This window comes from Phyllobates terribilis, unplaced genomic scaffold, assembly GCF_046119375.1.
Source record: "Phyllobates terribilis strain yellow unplaced genomic scaffold, ASM4611937v1 Scaffold_1__5_contigs__length_1240528914, whole genome shotgun sequence".
Classification (NCBI taxonomy): domain Eukaryota; kingdom Metazoa; phylum Chordata; class Amphibia; order Anura; family Dendrobatidae; genus Phyllobates; species Phyllobates terribilis.
The window spans coordinates 63557274-63583813 of record NW_027362761.1 but is presented as its reverse complement, the minus strand read 5'-3'; the positions used below and the strand labels follow the sequence as shown (position 1 = coordinate 63583813).

General features: G+C 42.8%; 1 protein-coding gene across 3 annotated transcripts in view; it reads left to right on the top strand.

Annotated features, from left to right (window-relative positions):
* FBXO10 (F-box protein 10) overlaps nt 1-26540 on the top strand; it is a 169822-nt gene that overhangs the window by 86994 nt on the left and 56288 nt on the right. For 2 of the 3 annotated variants that reach the window (XM_073651855.1, XM_073651862.1), the window contains exon 8: nt 26098-26250. The exons of the other annotated variant lie outside the window; for it this stretch is intronic. In XM_073651855.1, coding sequence (XP_073507956.1) covers nt 26098-26250 — 153 coding nt within the window. The remainder of the gene's footprint in view (nt 1-26097; nt 26251-26540) is intronic. 3 annotated transcript variants of the gene reach the window in all.

Genomic DNA, 26540 nt, shown 5'->3' with positions numbered 1-26540 from the left:
TTTCTGGCTGCCCTTGTGAAAATTAAAAATTTGAGGCTAAAGTAGCAGTTTTGTGTTAAAAATGTGTTTTTTTATTTTCACACTTCAACATTATAAAATTCTGTGAAGCCCCTGGGGGTTCAAGGTGCTCACCACACATCTAGATAAGTTCCTTAAGGGGTCTAGTTTCCAAAATGGGGTCACTTGTTGGGGGTTTCCTCTGTTTAGGCACCTCTGGGGCTCTCCAAATGCAACATGGCATCCGCTATCGATTCCAGTCAAATTTCCATTCCAAAAGTCAAATGGCGCTCCTTACATTCCAAGCCATGCCGTGCGCCCAAACAGTGGCTTTGCACCACATATGGGGTATCAGCGTGCTCAGGAGAAATTGCACAACACATTTTGGGGTCCATTTTTTTTGGCTGCCCTTGTGAAAATTAAAAATTTGAGGTTAAAGTAGCAGTTTTGTGAAAAAAAGTTAAATGTTCATTGTTTTCTTCCACATTCCAAAAATTCCTGTGAAGCACCTGAAGGGTTAATAAACTTCTTGAATGTGGTTTTGAGCACCTTGAGGGGTGCAGTTTTTAGAATGGTATCACTTTTGGGTATTTTCTGTCATAAAGGCTCCTCAAAGTCACTTCAAATAAGATGTGGTCCCTAAAAAAATGGTTTTGTAAATTTTGTTGTAAAAATGTGAAATCGCTGGTCAACTTTGAACCCTTATAGCTCCCTAACAAAAATTTTGGTTCCAAAATTGTGCTGATGTGAAGTAGACATGTGGGAAATGTTATTTATTAACTATTTTGTGTGACATATCGCTCTGATTTAAGGGCATGAAAATTGCAAAATTTTCTAAATTTTCGCCAAATTTCCGATTTTTTTCACAAATAAACGCAAGTGATATCGAATAAATTTTACCACTGTCTTGAAGTACAATATGTCACAAAAAAACATTCTCAGAATCAGGGGGATCCGTTGAAGCGTTCCAGAGTAATTACCTCATAAAGTGACAGTGGTCAGAATTGAAAAAATTGGCCCGGTCACGAAGGCAAAAACAGGCTCTGGCGCGAAGTGGTTAAAATGGTATAACTTCTTTGGGTTTTCCAATATATAGGTTCCCCAATGTCACTTCAAAACTGAATAGGTCCCTATAAAACTACATTTTGTAAATTTCCTTGGAAAAAATGAAATATTTCTGATTACATTTTAAACCTTTTAACATCCATGTTAGCGGCACTTTGCGCATGCCCGGGAAGTCAGGGAGCACAGTGCAGTCACAGGGTCCTGTGATGTGCAGGGGAGGGGGAAATATGATAATTAAGCATATAGGCCGGGATTTGGGGGAATAATAACCACATAGCCGGGGATTACTTCCCATCCCCCGGACGCCAAGCCTGTACAAAATAGAATGCAGAGAAAAGCGCTTTTCTCTGTAATCAGACCTCTGCTATGGGCCATACAGGTATGTATAGATTTACTTTTCTATAACCTGTATGGCCATAGTAGAGGTCTGATAACTCCAAAGGGGTGACAGATTCCCTTTAAAGAGGTTGTCCGACCCCGAAATCCAAATTTTTTTTAAACTAATCTGTGCTGTATTATACATCACCCCAATAAATGTAGTGTTTTGTTTCTACCTTTCTTTACTCCAGAATTTAACTTTTTTTCCTGCATGCAGTTTATTTACATGCTCTGCTCTTGGTTAGGCAAGTTCCTGGGCTTTTTTCCAACCAAACCCATGATGCATTTCACTGTCCTCACAGCCAGAGCTAGCACCACCCTGCCTAAGTGTCCAGCACCACCCACCTGCCCGCCCACTGCACACTCATTGGTTGTTACTAATCAGCCCCAGCACAGACCTCTGTCATTCATTCGAGCATTGGAAGTAATAGAGCAGTGATCCTGGAAAGTGCAACATCTATTGCCTCCGCCTCACATTTCCATCTAGAATTCTAATAAAACTGTTGCATGTCCCCCACATTAACGCTATATACGTACATATATACATTACATATATACAGTACCTACAGTTTATATGTAATCTTTGATCTCCTATCATTACATACGCTGATATACATATGTCAATACACACACATATGTACAGTGAAGGAAATAATTATTTGATCCCTTGCTGTTTTTGTAAGTTTGCCCACTGACAAAGACATGAACAGTCTATAATTTTAAGGGTAGGTTAATCTTAACATTGAGAGATAGAATATCCCCCAAAAAATCAAGAAAATCACATTGTATAAATTAGATAAATTTATTTGCATTTTGCAGTGAGAAATAAGTATTTGATACCCTACAAACCATTATGAGTTCTGGCTCCTATAGACCAGTTAGACGCTCCTAATCAACTCGTTACCTGCATTAAAGACAGCTGTCTTACATGGTCACCTGTATGAAAGACTCCTGTCCACAGACTCAATTACTCAGTCAGGCTCTAACCTCCACAACATGGGCAAGACCAAAGAGCTTTTTAAGGATGTCAGGGACAAGATCATAGACCTGCACCAAGCTGGAATGGGCTGCAAAACCATAAGTAAGACGCTGAGTGAGAAGGAGACAACTGCAAGAGTAAGAAAATTGAAGAAATACAAAATGACTGTCAATCGACATTGATCTGGGGCACCATGCAAAATCTCACCTCGTGGGGTAAACTTGATCATGAGGAAGGTGAGAGATCAGCCTAAAACTACACGTGGGGAACTTGTTAATGATCTCAAGGCATCTGGGACCACAGTCACCAAGAAAACCAATGGTAACACATTACGCCTTAAAGGTTTAAAATCCTGCAGTGCCCGCAAGGTCCCCCTGCTCAAGAAGGCACATGTGCAGGCCCGTCTGAGGTTTGCCAATGAACAACTGGATGATTCTGTGAGTTATTGGGAGAAGGTGCTGTGGTCAGATGAGACAAAAATTGAGCTCTTTGGCATTAACTCAACTTGCCGTGTTTGGAGGAAGAGAAATGCTGCCTATGACCCAAAGAACACCATCCCCACTGTCAAGCATGGAGGTGGATACATTATGTTTTGGGGGTGTTTCTCTGCTAAGGGCACAGGACTACTTCACCGCATCAATGGGAGAATGGATGGAGCCATGTACCGTAAAATCCTGAGTGACAACCTCCTTCCCTCCGCCAGGACATTAAAAATGGGTCGTGGCTGGGTCTTCCAGCAAGACAATGACCCAAAACATACAGCCAAGGCAACAAATGAGTGGCTCAAAAAGAAGCACATTAATGTCATGGAGTGGCCTAGACCGTCTCCAGACCTTAATCCCATAGAAAACTTATGGAGGGAGGTGAAGCTCCGAGTTGCCAAGCGACAGGCTCAATATCTGAATGATTTAGAGATGATCTGGAAAGAGGAGTGGACCAAAATTCCTCCTGACATGTGCGCAACCCTCATCAGCTACAAACAACGTGTGACTGCTGTGCCAACAAGGGTTTTGCCACCAAGTATTAAGTGTTGTTTGCCAGAGGAATCAAATACTTATCTCTCACTGCAAAATGCAAAAAAATGTATCTAATTCATACAATGTGATTTTCTTGATTTTTTTTTTTTTTTTTGATATTCTATCTCTCAATGTTAAAATGAACCTACCCTTAAAATTATAGACTGTTCTTGTCTTTGTCAGTGGGCAAACTTACAAAAACAGCAAGGGATCAAATACTTATTTCCCCCACTGTATATGTAAAGCAAGTTCTATAAACAGTACATCTCACTATACATATGTGTATTTACATATGTACACTACCGTTCAAAAGTTTGGGGTCACCCAGACAATTTTGTGTTTTCCATGAAAACTTTTATTTATCAAATGAGTTGCAAAATGATTAGAAAATATAGTCCAGACATGGACAAGGTTAGAAATAATGATTTTTATTTAAAAGAATAATTTTCTCCTTCAAACTTTGCTTGCGTCAATGAATGCTCCTTTTGCAGCAATTCCAGCATTGCAGACCTCTGGCATTCTAGCTGTTAATTTGCTGAGGTAATCTTGAGAAATTTCACCCCATGCTTCCTGAAGCCCCTCCTACAAGTTGGATTGGCTTGATGGGCACTTTTTGCGTACCATACGGTCAAGCTGCTCCCACAACAGCTCAATGGGATTGAGATCTGGTGACTGCGCTGGCCACTCCATAACAGATAGAATACCAGCTGCCTGCTTCTTCCCTAAATAGTTCATGCATAATTTGGAGGTGTGCTTGGGGTCATTGTCCTGTTGTAGGATGAAATTGGCTCCAATCAAGCGCTATCCACAGGGTATGGCATGGCATTGCAAAATGGAGTGATAGCCTTCCTTATTCAAAATCCCATTTACCTTGTACAAATCTCCCACTTTACCAGCATCAAAGCATAGTTACATAGTTTATAAGGCCGAAAAAAGACAAGCGTCCATCCAGTTCAGCCTATTTCTTGTGCACTGCAGCTATTCCGCAGCGTTGATCCAGGGGAAGGCAACAAAAAACCATGCGGTATAGGCCAATTTACATCATTGAGGAAAAATTCACTTCCCGACACCAATCTGGCAGTCAGATTAAATCCATGGATTAATTAACTAAGCATAAGATGTAATTTTATTGTTCTCAAGAAAGGCGTCCAGGCCTCTCTTGAACTCATTAAGTGAGTGGGACATCACCACTTCCTCTCCCAGAGAGTTCCAGAGTCTCACGGCTCTGACCGTAAAGAATCCCCTTCTATGCTGGTGCAGGAACCTCCTTTCCTCCAGACGCATAGTGTGCCCCCTCGTCTTTGTCACCATCCTTGGTATAAACAGGTCATGGGAGAGATCTCTGTACTGCCCCCTGATGTATTTATACATGTTTAGGAGGTCTCCCCTAAGCCTTCTCTTTTCCAATGTAAATAGGCCTAATTTTGACAACCTCTCTGGGTATTCTAGTCCCTCCATTCCCTTTATTACCTTAGTCGCCCTCCTTTGTACCCTCTCTAGCTCCAATATGTCTTTCCTGAGCACCGGAGCCCAGAACTGTGCACAATATTCTAAGTGCGGCCTTACCAGCGCTTTATACAGAGGAAGAACAATGTTCTCATCATATGCCCCTATTCCTCTTCTGATGCATGCCATGACTCTATTTGCCTTCGCAGCTGCTGCCTGACACTGGGCACTCCAATTTAATTTGCTATTAACCAAGACGCCCAGGTCCTTCTCCATGTCAGATTTCCCCAACGGTTTCCCATTTAATATGTATGGGTGACTGCTGTTTTTCTTTCCCATGTGCATGACCTTACATTTATCGGCATTGAACACCATTTGCCATTTTTTAGCCCAACTCCCCAATTTATCTAAATCCTCCTGTAGCTGTGCCCTGTCCTCATCTGTATTAACTACTTTACAAAGTTTAGTATCATCTACAAATATTGCTATTTTACTATGCAACCCTTCCACTAGATCATTAATAAATATATTAAATAATATAGGGCCCAAGACAGACCCTTGAGGCACCCCGCTAGTAACCCTGACACACCCTGAGCTTACGCCATTGATAACCACCCTCTGCTTTCTATCACTCAGCCAGCTATTTACCCACTTGCACACATTATCCCCCAGACCAAGCATTCTCATTTTATATACCAACCTTTTGTGTGGCACGGTATCAAACGCTTTGGAGAAGTCAAGGTATACAACATCCACTGACTCTCCCCGGTCCAGCTGTGAGCTCACCTCCTCGTAGAAGGCGATCAGGTTTGTTTGGCAGGAGCGATCCCTCATGAATCCATGTTGATATGGAGTTAGACAGTTATTATCATTAAGATATTCTACAATAGCATCTCTAAGAAATCCTTCAAACAATTTACCCACAACAGACGTTAAGCTGACTGGTCTATAGTTCCCAGGGTCACTTTTAGACCCCTTTTTGAATATTGGTACCACATTTGCTTGGCGCCAGTCTAGTGGGACAGTCCCTGTCCATAAAGAGTGCTTGAATATAAGATACAGCGGCCTGTCTATCACATTACTTAATTCTTTTAGTACCCGGGGGTGTATGTCATCTGGGCCTGGTGACTTGTCTATTTTGATATTATTTAGGCGTTTCTGAACTTCCTCCTGGGTTAGGTGGGTGATATTTAGCGGAGGGTTTACTTTATCACTCTGCATTTCCTCCGGTAAATTGTTTTCTTTTGTGAAAACAGTGGAGAAGAAGCTATTGAGTAGGTTTGCTTTACCCTCATCGCCCTCTATGATTTTACCCAGGTTATTTTTCAATGGGCCAACGCCATCAGTTTTAATCCTTTTACTGTTTATATAGTTAAAGAACAGTTTGGGATTCGTTTTACTTTCCTTGGCAATTAGTCTCTCTGTCTCCTCTTTTGCTATTCTTATTTGTTTCTTACAGATTTTGTTTTTTTCCCTATAAGATATTAGCGCTTCCTCGCTGCCTTCTTGTTTAAGTTTACCGAAAGCCCTTTTTTTGTTTTTCATTGCCCTCTTGACTTCCTTATTTAGCCACATTGGCTTCCTCCTATTCCTAGCCCTTTTATTCCCATAAGGTATGTACCTTCTACAGTGACTATGTAGGACTGTTTTGAAAATTTCCCATTTTGAAAAGCAACCCCAGACCATCACATTACCTCCACCATGCTTGACAGATGGCGTCCGGCACTCTTCCAGCATCTTTTCAGTTGTTCTGCGTCTCACAAATGTTCTTCTGTGTAATCCAAACACCTCAAACTTTGATTCGTCTGTCCATAAAACTTTTTTCCAATCTTTCTCTGTCCAATGTCTGTGTTCTTTTGCCCATATTAATCTTTTCCTTTTATTAGCCAGTCTCAGATATGGCTTTTTCTTTGCCACTTTGCCCTGAAGGCCAGCATCCCGGAGTCGCCTCTTCACTGTAGACGTTGACACTGGCGTTTTGCATGTACTATTTAATGAAGCTGCCAGGTGAGGAGCTGTGAGGCGTCAATTTCTCAAGCTAGAGACTCTAATGTACTTGTGTTGTTGCTCAGTTGTGCAGCGGGGCCTCCCACTTCTCTTTCTACTCTGGTTAGAGCCTGTTTGTGCTCTACTCTGAAGGGAGTAGTACACACCGTTGTAGGAAATCTTCAGTTTCTTGGCAATTTCTCGCATGGAATAGACTGCATTTCTAAGAACAAGAATAGACTGTCGAGTTTCACATGAAAGTTCTCTCTTTCTGGCCATTTTGAGAGTTTCATAGAACAAACAAATGTAATGCTCCAGATTCTCAACTAGCTCAAAGGAAGGTCAATTTTATAGCTTCTCAAATCAGCCAAACCATTTTCAGCTGGGCTGACATACTTGTGCAAGGGTTTTCTAAACATCCATTAGCCTTCTTACACAGTTAGCAAACACAATGTACCATTAAAACACTGGAGTGGTGGTTGTTGGAAATGGGCCTCTATACACCTGTAGCGCCCCGAGGGTTCGGTTGCTACAGAGTTATTGCATCTCACCCAGAGGTGTGATGTCTCACTTCCAGGTAAGGATGGAGTGTGGCTCAGGACCCTAACACCCACATGCACTACACCACATTTCCGGGGGACAGGGCGACAATGCTCCCAAGAGTGAGCACAACTGCCCCTGTCCCTGGCTGGAGTGGGGGGAGGGAACACCTAGAAAGGGGGAACCCGGTAGTGTGTGGGTGGGGAGAGTAGATCCTGGGTGCACTGATGAGAGAGATATATAAGGTGCACCATCTTAGATCAGGGTTCAGTTCAGTCAGAGAGAGCAGAGAGAGAAGGAGGCTGGGAGCAGAGGCTCTGCATGGGCTCTGCTCCGCAGGCAGGCCAAGTCTTAAGGCCTGAGCCTGGAGGAGAAGAAAGGAGAGGAGAGGAACGGAGGAGGCTCCAGCAGTGGAGTGAAGGGACCCCAGGGGTGCGGACCGGCCAGCCGCCACCGCACGCCCGCCGCTACCAGAGTAGGGGGGTCAGGCCAAGAAAGGGAACCGGATCCCTCATCTAATGGAGGAGAGCAACTACCCTCAGCTAGTAACCGGAGGCCGTGACATTGTACGTGCACGGCCCCTCACTACACCCATTAGGATGGCACCATATAGGACCCAGGGAAACGGAACATACGTTTGCCCGCCAAGGCCCGAGGCAGCAGGACAGAAATGTGGTCAATTGTGGGGTACAACAGGCCAGAGAAAGGACACACGAAGGGGGTCCTGAAAAGCATTCCAAAGGTACCTGGGAGTTGGCCGAGCCCCTCACCTGGTGAGCACAGCACGACGTGGGCAGCCATTACCTGCAGAAGTGGCTTGGAGTGTAAAACTGTGAGTAAAGACCCTGGACTGCATCACTGGACTCTGAGTCATTACTGTTGCTCCCGCGCACCATCACCCCCACCATCTGCACTCACTGCCCTGAGGCTATACTCCTCCCGTGGGGAGTTATACTACCCCCTGCTGCGCACACAACATCAGCCTCAGCGGTCTGCCCGCAGCGGCGGTTCTCAGTGACCGCAATCCACGGGTGGCGTAGTCGGACACTTAAACATTCCAAAACCAAGTAAACAGATCTGCCACTTGTTTGACCACCCTGAGCCTCGGGACCGGGTCGCCGCCACGGAGACTACAACCCCCAGCTTTACACAGAGACCCGACTCCGGGTATTCTCCCACACACACGGCCCAAGGGGCGCGTCACACCTATGTAGATATTGCAATAAAAACAAGACATTTGCAGCTAGAATAGTCATTTGCCACATTATCAATGTATAGAGTGTATTTCTGATTCATTTAATATTAGCTTCATTGAAAAAAAATGTGCTTTTCTTTAAAAAATAATGAAATTTCTAAATGACCCCAAACTTTTGAACGGTAGTGTATATCAGCAAACGTAATGATATACAAGATAACAGATCATGTATGTATGTCGGTATGTATGTATGAACGTATACTATACTGGGGCCACACAACATTTTGGACTCAACAAAGGTCACATAGCATGATGCAGGTGGATGGGGTCACAATGCAACCCCTGAGGTACTGTGAAAAGGAATTTTTGAAAAAAAGAAGCTTGAACTTTTTGCAAGTTGTTGTTTTTAATATTTTTTTATTAGGTTTAACAATAACTAAATACATTTTCATACATAACTGTAAAAAAAAAGTAATAATAATTTTAATAATAATTAACCGTAATATAACAAGGTTGGGAGAGTAGGACAAAGAAATATAAGTAGTTGGGATGAAGGTATAAACAGAATAACAGGGTTAGGGGAGGAAGAAAAAGGGAAGGATACAGGAAAGGCGGGGAAGAAAATGGGAAAAGGGAGTCAGAAACTGTCGAAAAGTTGACCGGTAAATACTATACTAAACAATTGCATCTAAATTCTGATGTTCATAGGATACCTAAAAGGTTGTCGACTGCCTGAGAGGTGGTAATGCAGTTAATTTAGAGTTGTCCTAAATTTTGCAAGTTGCTTGTTGAAGTACCCTACGAGTTACATTGTGACCCTACTCACTTACTTTATGCCATGTATTGTCATAGCAGTATATAGTGATTTTGTGCTGCACAGCCTATGATATGGCAAAATATAATTGAATGAACAGATTCACAGGACCAGTCCTGCATCCATGTCAGTATGCATAGAGGCATATTTAACCCGCTGGAGTACATTGCAATCACGGGAACAGCTGTGGTTGCAGTGCAAAATAAAAGTAAAGTTTTGGACTTGGTCAAACTGTTTGTCTAAGTTGGATTTATGAAAACCCGGCATGGGCTTTTATTTTGGGAGTGATCTACAGGTTGCAGTGGGGCAGTTTACTCCCTCCAGCCAGGTCTTACAAGTGGCTCATGGCCACAGATTCCATTTAAAAAACTGCAGAAAAGGTTTGGGTGTGTCAATGTTGGGATTTCTAGCAGCAGAGCAGGAAGCTCTGCAACCTGTGTGAAGCCTGTGAAGGCAACATATCTGATACACTCTAAGTGACATGGCGCGGCGCTCTCCCACGGCAACAGGTTTACACGGACTTTGTGGCTATCCCGGCTAAGATTCGGAGGACACCTTTTGTATTTGAGTTGTGAGTTTTTGGCAAATAAAGATGTTTAAGTTGGACTTTCCTTGGGTCACTGCCTCATTACCGCACAGTGTGAACACCGCCGCACTACAATATATACAGTACAGACCAAAAGTTTGGACACACCTTCTCATTTAAAGATTTTTCTGTATTTTCATGACTATGAAAATTGTACATTCACATTGAAGGCATCAAAACTATGAATTAACACATGTGGAATTATATACTTAACAAAAAAGTGTGAAACAACTGAAAATATGTCTTATATTCTAGGTTCTTCAAAGTAGCCACCTTTTGCTTTGATGACTGCTTTGCACACTCTTGGCATTCTCTTGATGAGCTTCAAGAGGTAGTTACCGGAAATGGTTTTCACTTCACAGGTGTGCCCTGTCAGGTTTAATAAGTGGGATTTCTTGCCTTATAAATGGGGTTGGGACCATCAGTTGTGTTGTGCAGAAGTCAGGTGGATACACAGCTGATAGTCCTACTGAACAGACTGTTAGAATTTGTATTATGGCAAGAAAAAAGCAGCTAAGTAAAGAAAAACGAGTGGCCATCATTACTTTAAGAAATGAAGGTCAGTCAGTCCGAAAAATTGGGAAAACTTTGAAAGTGTCCCCAAGTGCAGTTGCAAAAACCATCAAGCGCTACAAAGAAACTGGCTCACATGAGGACCGCCCCAGGAAAGGAAGACCAAGAGTCACCTCTGCTTCTGAGGATAAGTTTATCAGAGTCACCAGCGTCAGAAATCGCAGGTTAACAGCAGCTCAGATTAGAGATCAGGTCAATGCCACACAGAGTTCTAGCAGCAGACACATCTCTACAACTACTGTTAAAAGGAGACTTTGTGCAGCAGGCCTTCATGGTAAAATAGCTGCTAGGAAACCACTGCTAAGGACAGGCAACAAGCAGAAGCAACTTGTTTGGGCTAAAGAACACAAGGAATGGACATTAGACCAGTGGAAATTTGTGCTTTGGTCTGATGAGTCCAAATTTGAGATCTTTGGTTCCAACCACCGTGTCTTTGTGCGACGCAGAAAAGGTGAACGGATGGACTCTACATGCCTGGTTCCCACCGTGAAGCATGGAGGAGGAGGTGTGATGGTGTGGGGGTGCTTTGTGGGTGACACTGTTGGGGACTTATTCAAAATTGAAGGCATACTGAACCAGCATGGCTACCACAGCATCTTGCAGCAGCATGCCATTCCATCCGGTTTGGGTTTAGTTGGACCATCATTTATTTTTCAACAGGACAATGACCCCAAACACACCTCCAGGCTGTGTAAGGGCTATTCACCAATAAGGAGAGTGATGGGGTGCTACGCCAGATGACCTGGCCTCCACAGTCACCAGACCTGAACCCAATCGAGATGGTTTGGGGTGAACTGGACTGCAGAGTGAAAGAAAAAGGGCCAACAAGTGCTAAGCATCTCTGGGAACTCCTTCAAGATTGTTGGAAGACCATTTCCGGTGACTACCTCTTGAAGCTCATCAAGAGAATGCCAAGAGTGTGCAAAGCAGTCATCAAAGCAAAAGGTGGCTACTTTGAAGAACCTAGAATATAAGACATATTTTCAGTTGTTTCACACTTTTTTGTTAAGTATATAATTCCACATGTGTTAATTCATAGTTTTGATGCCTTCAGTGTGAATGTATAATTTTCATAGTCATGAAAATACAGAAAAATCTTTAAATGAGAAGGTGTGTCCAAACTTTTGGTCTGTACTGTATATTATACACACAGTGAGGAAAATGAGTATTTAATACACTGACGATTTTGCAAGTTTTCCCACCTACAAAGAATTCAGAGGTCTGTAATTTTTATCGTACGTACACTTCAACTGTGAGAGACAGAATCTAAAAATAAAAAAACAGAAAATCACATTTTATGATTTTTAAATAATTAAATTGCATTTTATTACATGAAATAAGTATTTGATCACCTACCAACCAGCAAGAATTCTGGCTCTCACAGGCCTGTTAATTTTTATTTAAGAAGCCCTCCTACTCTGTACTCATTGACTGTATTAATTGCACCTGTTTGAACTCATTACCTGTATAAAAGAAACCTGTCTTCACACTCAATCAATCACACTCCAACCTCTCCACCATGGCCAAGACCAAACAGCTGTCTAAAGACACCAGGGACAAAATTGTATACCTGCACAAGGCTGGGATGGTCTACAGGACAATAGGCAAGCAGCTTGGTGAGAAGGCAACAAATGTTGGCACAATTATTAGAAAATGGAAGAAACACAAGATGACTGTCAATCTTCCTCGGTCTGGGGCATCATGCAAGATCTCACCTTATGGGCTAAGGATGATTCTGAGAAAGGTCAGGAATCAACCCAGAACTACTTGAGAGGACCTGGTCAATGACCTGAAGAGAGCTGGGACCACAGTCTCAAACATTACCGTTAGTAACACACTACGCCGTCCTGGATTAAAATCCTGCAGGGCACGCAGGGTCCCCCTGCTCACGCCAGCACATGTCCAGGCTCGTTTGAAGATCGCAATGACCATCTGGATGATCCAGGGGAGGCATGGGAGAAGGTCATGTGGTCAGATGAGACCAAAATAGAAGTTTTTGGTATAAACTCCGCTCACCATGTTTGAAGGAAGAAGGATGAGTACAACCCCAAGAACACTGTCCCAACCGTGAAGCATGTTGGGAGAAACATCATACTTTGGGGGTGCTTTTCTGCAAAGGGGACAGGACGACTGCACCTTATTGAAGGGAGGATAGGATGGGGTTATGTATCACTAGATTTTGGCCAACAACCTTCTTCCCTCAGTATGAGCATTGAAGATAGGTTGTGGCTGGGTCTTCCAGCAAGACAATGACCTGAAACACACAGCCATGGCAAATGAGGAGTGGCTCCGTAAGAATCATTTCAAGGTCCTGGAGTGGCCTAGCCAGTCTCCAGACCTGAACTCAATAGAAAATCTTTGGAGGGAGCTGATACTCAATGTTTCCCAGCGACAGCCCCAAAACCCTAAAGATCTGGAGAAGATCTGTATGGAGGAGTGGGCCAAAATCCCTGCTGCAGTGTGTGCAAACTTGGTCAAGAACTACAGGAAACGTCTGACCTCTGTAATTGCAAACAAAAGTTTCTGTACCAAATATTAAGCTCTGTTTTTTCTATTGTATCAAATACTTATTTTATGCAATAAAATGTAAATTAATTATGTAAAAACCTGTAATGTGATTTTCTGGAATTTTTTTCAAGATTCTGTCTCTCACAGTTGAATTGTACCTACGATAAAAAGTACAGACCTCTCCATTCTTTCTAGGTGGGAAAATTTGCAAAATCAGCAGTGTATCAAATACTTATGTTCTCCACTGTATTTGAAGCAGGCAAAAAATCATGGTCAACAGCGCTTTGGTGTCGGCCTCAAATAAGCGGATACTGCTTGCAGTACTTGTAATATATATAATCATCTCTCATGGGTATTATAACTATAAGACACACTTTTTTTTACCCCCAAATATGGGGGTGCATCTTAAAGTCCGAATGTAGCCTGGCTTGCTGTGGGGAGGGGGGACGTCGGCAGTGGAGCAGGGTCACAGGAGCCGGCAACAGTAGGTCTGTCAACGCCTCAGTCGTGCCACTGTTGTCTTCAGCAGCCATGAATTCACTGCTGCCGCCCTAGACAGGAGGAAGTGGGTGGTCTCCTGCCCAGCTCGCGAGTTGCAGTAATGTAATAAAGAGGTAGCACAGAACAGCACAACGTGCAGTCCCCTTTATCCTGCCTCTTCAATACGTTACTGCTGCTCGTGATCTGGACGGAAGACCGCTCACTTCCTCCTGTTTAGAGCGACGACAGAGACAACCGGAGTTGTACTTGGAGAAGCTGTTAAAAGGCAAGCAGTACTAAGTTCTAATGTAAGAAAAGTAAGAGTAAATAAAAGCAATGTACCACTCCCGTGGTGAACTATAATTCCCAGCATGCCATAGGAGCTGCAGGACATGTTGGGAGTTATAGTTCTCAAAGGCAAAAGGATAATGGTTAAATATTTTACCACATTTTTTGCTTCATATTTTTTTTCCCTAGTTTCCACCTTTAAAACCTAGATGCGTCTTATGGTCCGAAAAATACGGTATCACACACCCAAAACAGTTAAAAAGTTTCTAACTCTACTTCTTTTTTAACAAATAGCGTGGAAAAATATATTTACATATATGTGTGTGTTATTTATTTTGCTTACTTATATAGCGGCATTAATTCCACAGTGCTTTACAGACATTATGGGCACTGTCCCCGTTGGGGCTCACAATTTAGATTCGCTATCAGTATGATTTTGGAGTGTGGGAGGAAACTGGAGAACCCGGAGGAAACCCGTACAAACACGGGGAGAACATACAAACTCCTTGCAGATGTTGTCTGGTGGCATTAGAACCCAGGACCCCAGCGCTGCAAGGCTGAAGTGCTAACCACTGAGCCACCGTGCTGCCTGCCCCGTACATGTTTGAAAGTGTATGTGTATGTGTATGTGTATGTGTATGTGTATGTGTATGTGTATGTGTATGTGTATGTGTATGTGTATGTGTATGTGTGTGTGTGTGTGTGTGTGTGTGTGTGTATGTATATAATATATAGACAGCACCCGAATTTCTAACATATGTATGTGTGTATACATATTTATTTATTTACATGCTATTTGTTAAAAAAAAAAGGTAACGAGGAACACATCTTTATAATTGTGGTGAACTATGGAAGTGATAGAGACCTCCTGCAGAGAAGGCAGAAGGCGTCCAGAAACTAAGAGACACAAACCGGTTATTTGTGATACCTTATTACTAAGACATGCATACAGGCAGGACACCTAAGATACAATTACACTGATAATAACAGATGATTGCACATCTTGGTCTAATCAGCTGTCTCACGCCATCACACAGTGCTGACATGCATGCGATCCCCAGGCCTGCACCATGGAGAGGAAAAGGGACCTCCCCTGTTATAGGAAGTTTTGCCCCCAGCAGTTCGCCCCATCTGTTCGCCCCCGCACGTTTCGCCCCCGGGCGTTTCAAACTGGGGTGATATGTGTGGGGGTGAGATGTGCGGGGGCAAAACATCCTGGGGGCCAAATGCTGGGGACGAAATGTACCTGGGGGCGAACTACTAGTTGCAAAACATCCAATTCCCAACCACCCCATACCTCCCAACTTTGATCAAATAAAAAAGTGACATATACTGTGGCACGCCACTGCCACATTCATGGATAGTGGATAACTACCAAAGTTGATACAACCCCTTTAATTGGCAGGAGCTACTTTCAGACCAGCACTACCATGTGGCTTTGATGGTCACAAATTAGCACACACCTATTAAATAGTGGTATCTATTTAGGTGTGCCTACATTATGATTCATCCCATTTAGCAGGGACCATCACTGACAGCAAAAGGAATTCACATGTCACTCACTCACACAGATACATGTCACTCGCCCACTAGATGAGGGTCACTCACACATGCCACTTACCAATTAGATTACACTGCAGTTCCTGCCTTCTTGACAGTTAAGACATCCCTACTGTGATATTGAATGCTAAGCCCCATCCCTTTTCCAATAAGCCCCTCCCACAACATGTCCTTTTAAATACGGAAAACTTATAATAATAAAACTTTTCTCTAGATGTTTAACAGGGCTTACAAGGTTACTGCTCCCTAACACATAATTTTCCCTGCTTCTTCCCTGTTGCCCCCTGCCCACACTAGGTCTCTCCTTCCTGCTCCATTCTCCTGTCCCATCCTATACAACTTCCTGTCATATATACAGTCATGTCTGAAAGTGTTGGCCCCTCACCAATACAGGCAAAGTGGGCTGAGTCAGTGGTCATCTCATATCATCAGGACACTGAAGGTCTGGCAGAGACTGGGGGCATGGTGTATGTTGTGATGTTACGTCCAGTCTCTTCCAGACAGGAAAACTCTAGACTGGCATGTGAGCACCTCTCTTTTGATTCTAGAGGAGCTGCTCACACCCAAAGAGTGGTTGCTAGGCAATGGGGCAGAATGCTGACAGTGAGTATATTGCAAATTGTCAGCATTCTGCAGCCTAGATACACACATTAAATATGTAAAAAGCCCGGACAACCTCTTTAACTATTTGTGGGCAGCCACACACAGAAGAGTAGTGGCAAGCAGCTGAGGAGCAGAGACAGGCAAGTTCTAATGGTTCACTATGTACATGCAACGTGGCGGGGGCAGTAGCCACAGTTTTTTTTACGAGGATTTAGAAGCGGATTTTACTGCAAAGCCACATAAAAAAAAGCTTCATATACTGTTTGAATAAGCTTCCTATTAGTTTTACTGTGAAATGTTCAAAATTAACGTGAAAAGAAACACTGAATAAGTTTCCGACTGATTTTAATAGGAAAAGTATTTGACACTGTTTTAAATATGGATTTAGGAGCAGAATCTTTCAAAATCCTCGTAAAAAAATTCAGTTTGAACATACCATTAAAGTATTGATTTTTGGAGATAAGAGTCCTGTAATTAGAAGTTGTACTTTGTCTATGGTATATACTTTTATTATGCCATAAATGTCACAGAAGGTGACCGCCATGTCATTCTCTGTGGCCCGCGAGGTCAGGACACACAGAAGGACTGGATCTCCACTTTCCCCCATACGGAGAGCCAGTCAGAGCAGTGTTGAAATGTGCACCATAGCTCAAAATCTAAGATGGCACCCGCCCCCTGTGCCAGCTCCACCCCCTCTACCAAGTACTGACTGCCTTCTACCATGACACTGCCAGTGCTTAGCAGAGGGGGCAGAGTCGACACTTGGAGCTGATGCGATCTTGGAATCTTACATGATGCAGCCAACACTTACCATAGAGGGTGGCGCCAGCACAAGTAGTGAGGGCCATCTTTATGAGTGAACAATGCGTGCAGTTATCTCAGTCAGCCTGCACAAATGGTGAGCGCAGTTATCTCAGTCAGCCTGCAACAAACTGTGATTTCAGTGATATCAGTAAGCCTGCACAAATGGTGAACGCAGTGATAGCAGTTGGCCTGCACAAACGGCGATCGCAGTGATAGAACTCAGCTATCACAAAAAGTGAACTCTGTGAACGCACTCAGCCAGCACACACTGTGTGAACGCACTCAGCCAGCACACACTGTGTGAACGCACTTAGCCAGCACACACTGTGTGAACGCACTCAGCCAGCACACACTGTGTGAACGCACTCAGCCAAAATGTGTTGTTCCATCTTTGAATCAGAGCAGACAAAGCCAGTATTTGACATAGAGAGCAGTCCATCTTGAACTCTGAGGTCTGGCACAGCTCTTAGCCTTACTACCCAGGGTCAGCGCTTTTAGCCCTACTACCCAGGTACCTCTCTCTTAGCCCTACTATGCAGGTACTGCTCTTATAGCACGACTACCCAATGACAGCTCTCTTAGCCCTACTATGCAGGTACAGCTCTCTTATAGCCCCTGGCCAGTCTGTGCATTGCAGTCCGTGCTCGTACCATGTTGCATGGACATCTGGATGAATCCTTACAATTACAATTGACCCATTGAAGGCAACCATAATGTGGACATGGCCCTCGTTGAAAATGAGTTTGACACCCCTTATTTATGTATTTAGATAGAATAACTTTCACTAATATCTATATTCTTATTAACACCAGCTTTCCATTGGTGACAATGTACCAGTGCAGCAGCTAACTGGATTTCATGGGAAATTTGATCCTCCATCTTAGTATAATTGCTTTTCTAAATGAGATGCCAATTCCTGTACTCAGGGAAAAGCTCCCATTACATCTGTAAGAATTCTTCACGTCTGAGTAGCTGCAGCACAGGAATTTATTCTAAGCCCTAGAATGACATGTGTGATGTTTAAGTCTCTTGTTAGCAAGGCTTTATTGTTGTAGACTGATTCATGCAAGCTTTTCTGATCTAGCAGCCTTGACTGGATTCTCTGAAAACAAGCCATACTTTAAATGTAGCAAATTACTGGGATGGCGAGCGTGTATTCTCTGCAGAGAAGACTGCACCAGCAGTACAGGCACAACAATCGGCTCGTAACAAGAGTAGGCAGGCCTAGTGGTTTGATACCAGCTTCCCATCATATAGCTTGTTGCAGATTACTTTAGCAGTAAGTAGGTCAGTAACATTCAGCTGGATACTTGTTCTCAAAGCCCTCAGGAACATTATTCTCTTCTAAATGTATTTTTAAAGGACAGGTGGAACATGAATGGCATCCTTAGAAAAATAACATTTTTCCTGCACATACTCATTATTACAACTAGTGTTGAGCGAGTATGTTCTGTTCTGAGTATGGTCGGGCCGAGCTCCGAGTATTTACAGCTGCTCGGTGATATGGTTGAATTGCTCCCGTGTGCATGATTTGCAACTGTTTGACAGCTTTATTACATGTGAGGAATGTGTAAGAAATAGACATTCCTCACATGTAGTAAAGCTGTCAAACAGTTGCAAATCATGCACACGGGAGCAATTCAACCATATCACCGAGCAGCTATAAATACTCGGAGCTCGGCCCGAGCATACTCGACGAAAGGGTTAATAGAACATACTCGCTCAACACTTATTAATGACCATTTGGGACATCATTTTAATAATTTTTAATGTGATTAAACCACAGATTGCATTTTTTTTTACATCTGTTCTATTTTACCAGCCAATAAAATATGTAGAAAAGGAAAAACACCAAAAGCGTATTTTCCTTTTAACCTCTTACGGACCGAGCTGCTTTGTAGGTTAATGACCAGGCCTTATTTTTTAAATTTGACCACTGTCACTTTATGAGGTAATTACTCTGGAACGCCTTAATGGATCCCGCTGATTCTGAGAATGTTTTTTCATGACATATTGTACTTCAGGATAGTGGTAAAAGTTTTTTGATAAGACTTGCGTTTGTGAAAAAATTGGAAATTTGGCAAGAATTTTGAAAATTTTATAATTTTCAAAATTTTAATTTTTATGCCCTTAAATCAGAGAGATATGTCACACAAAATAGTTAACTAACATTTCCCACATGTCTACTTTACATCATTTCACTTTTTGAAATATAATTTTTTTTATTAGAACGTTTATAAGGGTTAAAAGTTGACCAACAAAATTTTCAAAATTATTTTTTTTAGGGACCACATCACATTTGAAGTGACTTTAAAGGATTTATATGACAGAAAATACCCAAAAGTGACACCATTCAAAAAACTGCACTACTCAAGGTGCTCAAAACCACATTGAAGAAGTTTTATTAAACCTTCAGGTGTTTCACAGGAACTGAAGCAATGTGGAAGGAAAAAATGAACATTTAACTTTCCCAAATTTGTTGTGCAATTTCTCAGGAGTATACCGATATGTGATATGTGGGGAAATACCATTGTTTGGGCGCACGGCAGGGCTTGAAAGGGAAGGAGCACTGTTTGACTTTTTGAACACAAAATTGTCTGGAATCGAAAGGGGACGCTATGTTGCGTTTGGAGAGCCCCTGATGTGCCTAAACAGTTTAAACCCCCCACAAATGACCCCATTTTGGAAACTAGACCCCTCAAGGAACATATTTAGATGTGTGGTGAACACATTGAACCCCCTGGTGCTTCACAAAAGTTTATAATGTAGAGCTGTTAATATAAAAAATCAATTTTTTCCCACAAAAATGATCTTTTAGTCCCAATTTTTTTTTATTTTCACAAGGGTAGCAGGAGAAAATGGACCTCAAAATTTGTTGTACAATTTCTCCTGAGTACTCCAATACCCCATATGTGAGGGAAAACCACTGTTTGGGTGCACGACAGGGCTCGGATGGCAAGGAGCACCGTTTGACTTTTTGAATGCAAAATAGGCTGGAATCGAGAGCGGACGCCATGTTGCGTTTGGAGTGCCCCTGATGTGCCTAAACAGTGGAAACATACCACAAGTGACCCCGTTTTGCAAACTAGACCCCTCAAGAAACCTATTTAGATGTCTGCTGAACACCTTGAACTCCCAGGTGCTTCACAGAAGTTTATAACGTAGAGCTGTGAAAATAAAAAATCTATTTTTTTCCACAAAAATGATCTTTTAGTCCCAAATTTTTTATTTTCACAAGGGTAGCAGGAGAAAATTGATCTCAAAAGTTGTTGTGCAATTTCTCCCGAGTTCGCCAATACACCATGTGTGGTCGAAAACTACTTTTGAGGCACAGTGCAAAGCTCAGAAGAGAAGAAGCACCATATTGGAATCCAAATTTTGCCGGAATGGTTTGAGGATGCCATATCACATTGGCAGAGCCCCTTAGGTGCCAAAACAGCAGAATCCCCCAAAAGTGACCCCATTTTACAAACTACACCTCTCAATGAATTCAACTAAGGGTGCAGTGATCATATTGACACCACAGATGTGTCCCAGAATTTTATACCATTGGGCAGTGAAGAAAAAATAATTACATTTTTACCACAAATATTTTGTTTTAGCCCAAGATTTTACATTTTCACATGGGGAAATTGGTAAAAAGAAATGGCACCAAAATGTGTCAAACAATTTCTGCTGAACATGGCAATACCCCACATGTGGCTGTACAGTACTGCTTAGCCACACGGTGAGACTCTGGAGGGACGGAGCGCTATTTGCCTGCTAGAGCGCAGATTTTCCTAAAATAGTTTGCGGAATCCATATACAGAGCCCCTAAGTGCTAGAAGAGCAGAATCCCCCCTCAAGTGACCCCATTTTGGAAATCATACCCCTGCCAAACATGTGGACGCTAAATATAGTTTAGACACAATGTGGTGCTCAGAAGGGAGGGGGGATTTGGATTTGGGAGTGCAGAATTTGCTGAATTTCTTTTGGGGGGGCGAGGAGCTATTTTGCTTTTCCAGAGCTTTTGTACTACCAGTAACGTGGAAGCCCCCTATATTTCCATTAACAAATGACAGACCTGAGTGGGGCTTTTGATGTGAAGCTTTTATTGGGAACATTTTACATAACATTTGGGATCACATTTATCCAGCGCTCTACTCTAAGCACTTACTTTGGAGTTTCCATCGAAATCTCCGAATGACGTGATTCAGATGAAAGCCCCAAGGAATCCATTCACTATAATGAGATGAAACAGCAGAGCTACTCTGGACTCCGTCTGGCCTCTGTTCAGCGTTGTCCTTCTTTTCAGAGGTGCACAAAACTGTGGCTGACCGCACTTTTATCTGTGCCTAAAAAGATGGACACCACCGGATCATAGGTCAGACGGCGTCCACAGTGCCTCCATCTGCCTCATTATAGGGAATCTCTACATGGGAACCCCGGTGTAAGCGCTCAGCGCAGAGCGCAGGATAAATGTGAGCTGTGCAATACTACAATCTTAGGGAGGCAAAATTAATAAATCAACAGCAGGTTAAGAATTGGTTTTATTTATTTTTTACGCCGTTCCTCATGTGGTATAACTGATTAGGAGACTTTGTTCTTCGGGTCAGTGTGATTACACAGATACCAGATTTATATATTTATATATGTTTGGCTGCTGTGACACAGTTTTTGCATCGCCATATTTTGAGAGCTATAATTTTTCCATATTTCGGGCCGACAGTCATGTAAGGGCTTGATTTTTGCAAGACAAGTTGACGTTTTTATTGGTATCATTTTTGGGTACATTACGTTTTTTGATCGCTTGTTGTTCTGATTTTTGGGGAAGCAGAATGAACAAAAAAATTTTTTTTGTTGTTACTTGTGTGGTAAAATTGATAAGGCAGCTTTATTCTTCGGGTCAGTACGATTACAGCGATACCACATTTATGTAATTTTTTTCTTTTTTTTGCGCTTTTACATAAACTTTTAATAGAAAAAAAAATTATCTTTGCATTGCTGTATACTGAGAGCTGTAACTTTTTAATTTTTCAGCTGATGTAGCTGTATGGCAGCTTGATTTTTGCGGGACAAGATGACATTTTCAGTGGTACCATTTTTATTTACATCCGTCTTTTTGATTGCATTTTACTCCACTTTTTTCCAGCAGTATGATGAAAAGACCTAGTTTCCCCTGTGTTTTTTTTTGTTTGTTTTTTTTTGTTTTTTTTTACGTTGTTCACTGAAAGGTGTAACTAGTGTGACATGTTTATGGATCGGGTCGTTCCAGACGACACCAAATATGTGTGCTTTTTTTTGTTTCGTTTTTTACATATATTTTATTTTTTACCAATTTTTTTTTTTTAGATTTTTAAAGAAAATTTTTTTTAGTTTTTTTTTTAAAACTTTCTAACTTAGTTTCACTATGGGACTTTCACTTTTTCCACAGGTATAATGTATTGCAATGCACTAGATTGAAGTACATTGTACCTGTGTAGAATACTTCTGAGACCATGCTCTAAGCATGGTCTCAGAAGCAGCTTGGTGACCCGGGGGTCGTCATGACGACCCCAGGTCACCATGGCAACGGTCGGGCCCCCACGATGATGTCGCGAGGGCGCTTATCTGAAGGCAGAGGGAGCTCGCGTCCCTCCTCCTGCCTCCTGAATGCTGCGATCGCGGCATCTAGGGGGTTAACAGCCAGGGGTTGTTTCGTGCAGAAGCTCAGCCACTGGCAGCGCTGAGCTGCTGCTGTGATCGGGCAGGAGACGCTGATATTTCAGCTTCTCCTGCGCGATCATGCTGTGATCAGTCAGTCAGATTGACTGACCGATCTGGGTGCGGGGACCGCCGGCATGGGCACCTCTTCCATTGCCGCTCAGCTGTCCGTGACAGCTGTCGGCAATGAATTGTCACTGTGTGTTTACACGCAGTGACAGTTCAAAGTCATGACAGGGGTAACCCGTCCTGGTGTGTGAACTAGCATCCAGCCATGACAAGTTATCCCCGTCATTGACCGTAATGGGGTTAAAGTGAGTCTCTCAGCACGAAATGACTGTTCAAGCTTAGGCTCTCAGAGCACCCTTGGAGTGGCCATCCACTTCAGTGAACCTTCCCACTTTGTTTTTTAACTATATTTGATCCCTCTTCCTTGATTGAGAGCTCTGGGTTTACAGGACCCAGAGCAGAGGGAACATAAATATAAAACAAGTAGGTGGGGAGGTGCAGGGAACTGTTTGACCTTGTCCAAGGTGTACCAAATGCCTGTGCTTGGTTTGAACAGTCATTTTGTGCTGACAGACTCCCTATAATTGGAGGGTATTGGAGAACTGAGTAACATCATTTCCACTTCCTGTTAGTGAATTTTTATGAATCGTGAGCTGAAATAATGCCAATGTAGTTTGCATATCCATTGATTCTACATTTCAGTTCTTACCTTATGCTTCTTATAATAAAATAAAGAACCTATATGTCGTCACTGATACCAAACAGGGCCGCCATCAGGGCATTACTGCCCTTACTTCTGTATGGGGCCCGGTGAGCAGCAGTATAGAGGGGAGGGCCCTTGTGCTTCTGCTCACCGGGCCCAATGCTGTAACAAAGTGCCCAGCGCCGGGGAGCCGCTTTCGGCTGGCCGTCGTCACCTGACCAGAAGTCTGGAGAAGTATGAAGGAGCTCCGGGAAAGCACCTAGCGCCGTTGCCAGGAGTCGGACACCACAAGCCAAGCTGCGCCTGCAGGTGATAGTAAGTATGATCAAACTTTTTTTTTTCCTTTTTCTTTCTAAAATTAATTAAATAGGTGAGGGAGGGCTGTAAGTGATGGAGTGAGTAGGGGGCTGTAAGTGATGGAGTGAGGGGGGGGGGCGTAAATTGTGGGGCGAGGGAGGACTGCAAATGATGGCAGAAGGGGGATGCAAATGATGGAATGAGAGTGGGATGAGGGACTGCAATTGATGGAGCGAGGGGGATCTGCAAATGATGGAGTGAGGGGGGACAAGGAACTGCAAATGATGGGGTAAGGGGGATGCAAATGATGGAGTGAGGGGGGGACAAGGAACTGCAAATGATGGTGCGAAGGGGAGGTGAGGGGGAGCTGCAAATGATGGGGTGGGGGGCTGCAAATGATGGAGTGAGGGGGGAACGAGGGACTACAAATGATGGAGTGAGGGGTGAACGGGGGACTGATGGAGTGAGGGGGACTGCAAATGATGGAGTGAGGGGGAGGGGGACTGCAAATGATGTACAGAGTGAGGGCGTTGAGGTTGCAGGAGTGTGACTGATTGAATTGGTGGAAAGAGTATGGGTGCTAACTAATTTATATATTAGGTGGGGAAAGTGGCTATTTATAGTTAGTGGTGGCAATTTATATTTGGAATGGTGGGTTGCATAATAACTAATGATATATTAATGGTGGGTACACGTCTGTTTTCAGCTGAGTAGAAAGGGAAAAAGTGAGGAATGTGCTCTAGATAACTGTTATTTTATGCAGAGACGAGTCCTGGCTGGAAGGAGTGATGGCAGTCTGCGCTGGATGAAGAAGAAAAGCGAAGATGAAGGACTTCTACTAGAGACGTCACTGGTGAGTCAGTGTGTTAACTGTACACTTACACTATATAGAGAGCTCCAGTGTATAATGTCACTGGTGATCCCTTTATTACCTTTACACTGACACTATACACTATATAATATGTACAGAGCTCCTATGTATGATATCACTAGTGTTCACTGTATTACCTGTACACCATATACAGAGCTCCTGTATATGTCACTGGTGATCCCTTTATTACCTGTACACTGACACTATACACTATATAATATGTACAGAGCTCCTGTGTATGATATCACTGGTGTTCACTGTATTACCTGTACACTATACACAGAGCTCCTGTGTAAAATATCACTGATGTTCACTGTAATACCTGTACACTATACACTATGTACAGAGCTCCTTTGTATAATCTCACTGGTGATCCCTGTATTACCTGTACACTGACACTATATACAGAGCTGTGTATAATGGCACTTATGGTAATATTAGTATTGTGTTTTTTTTATTAATGATCAGTATTGTAATATTAGGTCACTATGTGTGGTAATATGTGGTCTTATGATGGTGTGGCGGTATTTGTTCCTTGTATATGGTATTATTCAGTTACTATGTGGTGGTAATATGTGATCTGGAAATGGTGTGGTGGTATTTGCTCCTTGTATGTGGTATTATTCGGTTACTATGTGGTGGTAACATGTAATCTGGTCATGGTGTGGCAGTATTTCTCCCTTGAATGTGGTATTATTTGGTTACTATGTGGTGGTAATATGTGGTCTGGCCATGGTGTGGGGGTATTTGTTCCTTGTATGTGGTATTATTGGGTCACTGTGTGATGGTAATATGTTGTCTGGTTATGGTGTGGCGGTATTCCTTGTATGTGGTATTATTCTTTCATTATGTGGTGGTAATATGTGGTCCAGTCATGGCGTGACGGTATTTTTTCTCTTGTATGTGATATTATTGGTCATTTTAAAAAATGTACGTGACACATTCCCTTAAAGAAAAATAAGTAAAAATATTCCTAAAGAGTATTGGATATTTTAACAATTGTTTAATAGGTTAGAGTAGAGTAGGGCCCGGCCAGAAGAGTCTCCTTGTCGTGGTGGAGGCTTAAAATATCTTTTGGCCAAAACAAAAGCTGCTGGCTATGTATGTGATCTGGTGTTCAATGAGAACTATTCGTGTGTGATTGGTGAGGATGTGGTGCAGAAGTGGAGTTTTTCTAAGAGGTAGGGGTGAGAGCAGAGGTGGAGACGGAGCTAGGGTGGAGCCTGGGCGAAGTCTCAAGGGGGCCCGAAAATTTTGCCAGTATGGGGCCCTGAAATTCCTGGTGGCAGCCCTGATACCAAATGATGTTACAGGTGCCCTGCCTTCCTTACCTAATCCGTGCCATGTTACAACCTCAACAATCCTTACTATTTTGCTCTTATTGCCATGAAACTATCTATTGTTAAAATACAAAGTTGTATGTTGGGTATCCTTACAAAGTTTCTTAAAAGTATACTTATTGCCTTCAAGACACGTTCAGAAAGGCACAATTCATGGATTGTATACTGACTGCAATGTCTGGACTGATTACCAGTCTTCTAACTTGAAATTACAACCTCATGAGTTCCTATGAAACTCTTACGTCATGTTAGTAGACCAACAGTCAGTCCGGGCATTGTAGTTCATCAAGGAACCATAAAATACAGACATCTGTGCACGGCCTTACAATGTTACGCCCTCATTCCAAAGAAATGTTGTTGTTTTTTTTCTTTGACAGAAAATGTCATCCGTGAAAATCAGTGGGGTGGTGTGGACATTCGAAGAGGTGGTGACCCAGTTCTTAGAAGTAACCTTATATGCTGTGGCTATTCTGATGGAGTGGTTGTGGGAGAACGAGGCAAAGGTCTTATTGAAGGAAACACTATATATGGTAAACATATCTGACATGTTCTAGATTTTGTAATGACTGCAACATGATGCACAGTACTTTGAAAATCCATTTCAGAATGGCTGTATAATCCTTATATTAAAATGAGCAGTCTGAGACCAGCTAAAGAGTAAGACAGCATTTGAGTCCCCAGCCTGTTCCCTATCCGTCCTCCCAGCCTGATGCCGCAGCTTGATCTGAGCAGCAGCAGGGAGGAGCTATGTTGAAATAACCTTGTCCATTAGGCTAGGTGGCCAGTGATTTGAATATATTTTAACTTGTGAGCTCTCTCT